At 47.6% G+C, this 6,526-nt stretch overlaps 1 protein-coding gene across 4 annotated transcripts in view; it reads left to right on the top strand.

Moving 5' to 3' along the window:
• The first annotated feature begins 5,109 nt into the window (after window positions 1-5,109).
• Znf697 (zinc finger protein 697) overlaps window positions 5,110-6,526 on the top strand; it is a 38,651-nt gene continuing 37,234 nt past the window's right edge. For 2 of the 4 annotated variants that reach the window (XM_027393768.2, XM_027393769.2), the window contains exon 1: window positions 5,163-5,276. Coding sequence is in view for 1 of the 4 variants with exons in the window: in XM_027393767.2 (XP_027249568.2) it covers window positions 5,125-5,276 (152 nt within the window). In the remaining 3 variants the exon portion in view is untranslated. Of the gene's footprint in view, window positions 5,277-6,526 lie in introns of all 4 variants that reach the window. The other 2 variants (XM_027393767.2, XM_035450906.1) reach the window with 2 other exon arrangements.

Below are 6,526 nucleotides of genomic sequence, written 5' to 3'. Positions count from 1 at the left end.
TCAGTGTTCTCGCTTTTATACTTCAAAAGCTGCTTATTCTCTGTAGTATGTATCTGTTGCTTAATGTTGCTTTTGCTGGTAGCAGGTTTTAATTTGTGTATGTTTACCTTTCCTTTTCCTGGAATATACTTGACATTTGTTATCATTGTATATAGTTTTTGCATCAGAAGGTTTTGCTTAAAACCTTTAGACTGAAAGGGGAATTGTTCTTGCCTGTGAACCTGTAACGGTGGCCACACCCCTTTGGGCGTGGCTTTAGGCAGATAGCTGAAAGAGGGAAAGTGTGAGGCATGGTCTCTCTCTGGGCTCTTTCTCTTGGGTCAGCGGATAGGAAGGGCAGAGGATCATTGCTGTGGTTCTTTATTATTATCTGTCTAAGTGTTCCCCAGTAAACACCCATTTATCATGTGTTTTGGGTATAGTAAAATCATTATGCCTTCGCCTTCCATTCTCTTGAGCTCTTGGACAGAACCATGAATAGGACATAGTCACTAATCTCATTTCATCAGAATAGCTGATCAAGTTTGAGTTGTTTCAAATATGAAGAAAACAGAGGGGTAACAAAGAGCGAGACGATCTCAGAGATGACACTGAGCTTAGTCACTCCCTCCCCCGACCACTGAGCTACACTCTCCATCTGGACATTTGGGTAGGATGAGAAGGAGCTGCCCACAGAAAGGCTGGTCTGCAGTTGGATGCTGACACCAAGCAGAAGGAAGGGGTGTGGTGTGGGGGTGTCCCAGTGTGTCCCAGAATGCTTTCTACTCTTGGGACTTAAAAGAGAAATACCAAGTGCCTCCAGAAGACAATCAAAGCCTAAGGTACATATTACCCATCAATAAGCCAGCCAAGGTAACCGGAATTTTAAGGCTTACACATCATTTTTCAGGGGCTGGAGATGTAGCTCAGTTGGTAGAATGTTTAGCATACTCGAGGCTCTGTGTTCAAAAAAAGACTTCCTTTAAGCAAATGAGCCAATAGAATAGAGAAAACACAGCTGAGCTCACTAGCAGTGAGGTCCTGATGGTGTACCACATCATTTCAGTTCTTCATAATGGCCAGTGATTGGCTTACCGCACATACCTGGAACCATCCCAGGCTGATTATGTAGAACAGTGTGTCTTCCAAGGCAAAGTTCCTGGTTGGTGGCTGCTATTTAGGTAAACCCACCCTTCTGTGTTGCCTTGTTCTTCTCTCCTTCTTTTCTGAGGAGTATTGCCACATGCACACACAAAAAATTCAATCTTTCTGAGGTCACTTGGAACAGTTCTGTTGATATTAGATAAAAACAAAACAGCATATGACAAAGCCCTATGCCTGGGCTATATTCATTGTCTCTGGCCACCAGAAGGCCCATATTTCAGAGAAACGGGGTTTACCGAATATAATGAAGATAAATTTGATAATATGGAGGATGACAAATGGCTCATTTCCGATGGCTACAGGATTAAATATTTTCCCAGTTGTCATCCCTTGAGCAAGTGTTAGGTCCTGCATCTGAGAAGGCATCTAACAGCAACACTATCTTTTATAACCCTCACCACCAGTCAATCCTACTTCTGGTTCACCTAAAATAACTAAAACAATAATGTCAGTAATAAAAAATACAAGGGCTATTTGTGTTGCTGGGCAATCTTTCTAAGCTCAACTCCCTTCTTTGAAAGGCAAGAATGAGAATAGCTATTTATTGTACTTCAAGACAGTGAAGTAACAAAATGAGCAGGGTCTGGCAGCACAGGCTGCTTATCCCAGATTCTCCGGAGGTTGAGGCAGGAGGAGTATAAATGTTCAAGGCCATCCTGGGCAACTTAGTGTGAGACAGTCTTGAAATAAAAAGGAAAGAGAGTGTGCTGGGATGTAACTCAGCTACAGAATCCTTGCCTAGTACTCAGGAGGCTCTTTGCAATGTCCACATGGAAAGAAAAATAAAAGGCAGGGGTAGGGTAAAATACTTATTTAAAGATAAGTAAAATAAAACCCTGGAAGCATCGGCTATTCTGAAGTTGCTGTGCACTTTTTAAATCTATCTCTAAGTCAGAGAAAGATTGTCCTTGAGCACCAGGGAGGCCTGAATCTCTCCTTCCCCCCATTCATCATCTTCCCCTGGGGATGTGAAGGGCAGGGAATGGAGTATGACCAGGGAGAAAGGAATGCCATTTCTGTCTCAGACTCTGTGTGTCTCTGTTGGAATGTGCACTTTGTTCATTTCAATGTCAACATCACCAATCGTGCTACGTTGCAGGAATTTATTAGTTCATCAAGTTTTTGTTGGATGCCAATCCCCCATCCTTCCTCTCTCCCTTTGTCTTTACCATCTGACATTTTTTTTTTTAGCCAAAATCTGAATATCCCCAAGGATCTGTGCATCTTGAAAGCCAAACAAAGAAAACTCCATGAACAACACCCAGTTTTGAGCCCATTCCCATTGATGTCAGAGTCCTTCAGAAACAAAGTTCACACCTTGTCTGTTTCCTCCTTCTCATTTTCATTCGCACCCCTGTGGATCAAAAGGTTCTTTCACAGGGGTTGTCTGAGACTGTCAGAAAACACAGTTATTTACATTACAATTCATAACAGTAGCAAAATTATAGTTAGGAAGTAAGAACGAAAATAATTTTCTGGTTGGGGTCACCACAACATGAGGAACTGTATTAAAGCGTGGCAGCATTAGGAAGACTGAGAACCACTGCCTTAGAGGGACAGAAGGGCTTATGGGAAGACCACAGTCTTCTGATAACACAAATTCCTACATAGAACTTTGAGTACTACTGGCCTTGGATGCCGTGTAGTAGTTGTGTGAGCTATATCTTGTCAACTGGGGTGTGGGCTCTTGAAGCAAACCTCAGCGGATACCCTGCAGAAGACGCCACAGACCCTTGTTAGCCTGGAAGCAAAGCTCCATTCTTATGGCTAGTGTCCTCCTGTCCATCCCCCACAGCACACACTCCACATACAGTGACCACTGCAGGTTTCATAGAGCTTAGTCACAACAGTGAGGTCACTGTTGAAAATTATAAAGACATGAGTATATTAAAAAAATAAAACTTACCCAAAGTGATGAACTAACTACATTGGAAACAAAAAGAGAAGGGACAGGTTTGATGTGGTGTGGTGAAGATAATGAGTCAAATTTAAGTATCATCAACAAAAGTAAGAAATGTAGGAGAGAGTGGTGTGAGAGGAAAGGGCGAGAATAACTTGGGTGAGGTCAGAGTAGATGGCGTTCAGTGCCACCGGCAAGCCTACTGCCTTCTCAGACTGAGCACCCCCAGGCTCCGTGATGTGACAAAGGACTGTGAGTTCTTCCCTAAGGGAAGAGTGGGAAGTTTTTTTCACTGGAATGGTCCAAGACTACAAGGGGCAGCATTTTGTGCAACTGATTTAGAAGGATAGTCAACAGATAACAAGGACTTCTGGAAAGTAAACAATCCTATTGGCTTGCTTGATATCAGTTCTCCACTTAGCCCTGCAACTAAAGGCCTCTAGAAGAATGGTTACAGCATTCTTAGAAGATAATCTGTTCTTTACACAGACTAAAGCCCTCACTGAATAAATGTCCCTATTTATTCAGATTCAAGATGTGTGATGACAAATGGAAATGACAGGTAATTGTGACCTCTGGATGATTATGTATGCATGTATTACCTACAGACAGGGTCTTGCTAGGTAGCCCACATTGGCTTCGAACTCCACACCCTCCTGCCCTAGCCTCCTGGGTGGTACCACTACATGGGGCCATTGTCAGATTGTTTTTCAAGTTGTCTGAGGACAACTCTTAGGACTTGTCCTTTCCTGAACTGGTTTATGGTACCCTTCACTCTATCCTTTGAAAGGCGCAGCTCTTAGTCATTTAGCTTTTATGTTGCCCTACCTTGACTTTCTCACAGGTGTCCTGAGCCCCACAAACTGATGGGAGACTCATTAGTCCTTGTTAGGCTGGAAGTGGAGTCCCTTTCTGGCAGCCAGAGTCCTTTCCCACGCAAAAACACATTCCATGGGATATGTCACTGGGCTGAGAAAGCCGAATCCTAAAGGTGAATGAAGATAAGATAGAAAGTCCAGAACGTCCCTAATTCAAGGCCATACCGACTTTCACATATCTAGTTCATAAAGTTTATTTTCTATCTCTCAATTCAATTAATTTTCTTGAAAAGAAGCCTGGATGGAGGCCAACAGTGGAGGAAAGGGATGACACTGGGCCAAGATCTGGGAATGATCAGCTCCTTATGGTTTTAGGGACAAAGTGCCAAGACCTTAAGGATTTGATTCCAGGAGGGCAGTCAAGTTGTTTTCTTTAACGCGGAGTAGCTGAATCCTGACTGGGTAGTACAGTGGTTCCCAACCCTCTTAAGGTTTGGAAACCTTAATACAGTTTTATGTTGTGGTGCCCCTCCCCCCCCCCAGTCATGAAATTATTTTCGTTGCTTCTTCATAACTGTAATTTTGCTACTGTTATGAATGGTAACGTAAATATCCCTGTATTTCGATGATCTTAGGTGGGCCCTGTGAAAGGGTCCTTTGACCCCCAGAGGGCTTGCAACCCATAGGTTGAGAATCTCTGGGTTAGAGAAACTCGGAGGTGAAAAAGTTGGTAGAACGACAGAACGAACACTTGCCCAGCAAGCAGGGGGCTTTAAGACAGAGCCTTGACACACAAGAGAAACAAACAAAACAACAAACTCGCTTTGGCACACGCCTGAAGCTGAGGAAGGAGAGTCGCGGTGAGTTGTCCAGGTGAGTTCCAGGTCAAGCTGGGTGTCAGAGTGTGTCTTCATCTCAATCTCCGCTCATGGAAGACTATCTATTAGAGGGGGTAAAGCCTACTTAAAGAGAACCCATCACAAACTTCAATTTTAAAGAAAAGGCCGCTCGCACCGCGCGCACAGGGCAGCGAGCGGGTGCGTGCAGCACTCATCTGCAGGACCGCGGCTCTGCCAGTGGTGCCGGATGGGTCAGCCATCAGCCACGCGCCACTCCAGCCTAGCAGTGTCCAGGGACTCAGGGAGCGCCCCTCCTCCAGTCCTGGGGTCCCAGTAGGGGCTCCTGCTGCTGCTGCGGTGGCAGGAAGTCCCCGCGAACTACAAATCGAGGCATGCTGGGAACATTCCCCGCTCCTCCCAGGAAATGTCCTTTGTCCAGCCCCACAGGAAACCCCAGCGAGGAGACAGCGGGCAGCTAGCCCGAGTGCCAGCCCGCGGCCGCACCGCCGCCGCACCCGGCAGACGCGCGGGCGCCAGGCTCCGGCATTGCGCTCGGAGCTGCCCGGCGCATCGCAGGTAGGAGCGCAGCTGCGTCTGGGCGCGCCCGCTTAGGGGATGGGGATGCGGAGCTGGGCGCTGGAACTGACCTCCTCGGGGTTGGGGTGTGTGTGGTTGTTGAGCTGCTGCGCGAAGCTGTGTCCGGCACACTGGACCGTGGTCTGCTCAGGAACCGTGGACTCATGGGGAGCCCTCACGTCCCTAAAGCCGAGAGGAGCTCCCTTTGGGCTCAGTGATGAGGGGCGGGGAGGAAGAGGCAGAGACTGCGCTGCTAGAGCGAGTCGGACCGTCCCACCGACCACCGAAGGGGGCATCAGAGACCCTGGGAGACCAAGCCCAGGGAGGAGCTTGCAAGGCGAGCCGAAGGTGAAGGGCTTTGTGTGAAGCGGTACACCGGCTTAGATAGCGCTCCCATTGCTTGCTCAGTCAGCGCCTCCAGTCCCACTGTGAGGAAAGGGGGGTGAGGGTGGGGACTTTACGAGGGGCAGCAGGTTAATTTGGGTCCCTGTGAAATGTGTGTCTGTTCCCCTCTCCTCCCATCTGTCTGCCCTACTCGGATTACCGTTTAGGGGCTGCCGTCAGACTGGGCAAAAGGCACAATAAGAACCTGTGGATGGAAGGCTGGGGCTAGGGGTCGTTGTCTGGCGTTGCTAGGATTACAGGTCACAAATGTCCACGTTGGCTGGTCCTAGGCAGGTGGTGGACAGAGCTGGAGCCTGCAGCCAGCGGGCTTATTGAGGCTCAGGTGACCTGGGGTGAGGCATATGTTGGGATGAAGGAGGGTGAAGAGGAGCAGTGAGTGACACAGGGGCTCTGGGTGTATCTTACATGCACACTACACAATAGCAGGCCTCTAGAATGGGACGTTACGACTTCCTCTGGGACTTTCCGTGATCTCTCATTTTCTTGTCCCCCTCCCCCGCTCCCGTCCCCCAGTGAATCAGCTGCCCCTCCACACTATTGCGAGGCATACTTTAATTTGGTGGTGCTGTAATCCTGCCTGTTGAGTCAGGCACAGTTGGCTGTCAGCATTCCCATACACTGGGTCTCTTCCCAAGAGACTGCTGTGTTTAAAGACGGCGAGGCAAGGGCTAGCAAGCTCACGTCTTTGAGAGCTGTGGTGGACAAGTGGGCAAGTTTGAACATAGTGGGACCCCATAAGGGAATTCACCTGCCTCCGTTGCCTTTCTCTTCCACACATATCCAAGTGTATAGGCCTCCTTTAAGGAAATGAGTAGTTATTGCTTAATGTACAATACAATTTAAAG

Source organism: Cricetulus griseus (genome assembly GCF_003668045.3).
Source record: "Cricetulus griseus strain 17A/GY chromosome 1 unlocalized genomic scaffold, alternate assembly CriGri-PICRH-1.0 chr1_0, whole genome shotgun sequence".
In the NCBI taxonomy this organism is placed as follows: domain Eukaryota; kingdom Metazoa; phylum Chordata; class Mammalia; order Rodentia; family Cricetidae; genus Cricetulus; species Cricetulus griseus.
Note: the sequence above shows the minus strand (reverse complement) of the source record. Positions and strands in the feature narration are given on the sequence as shown.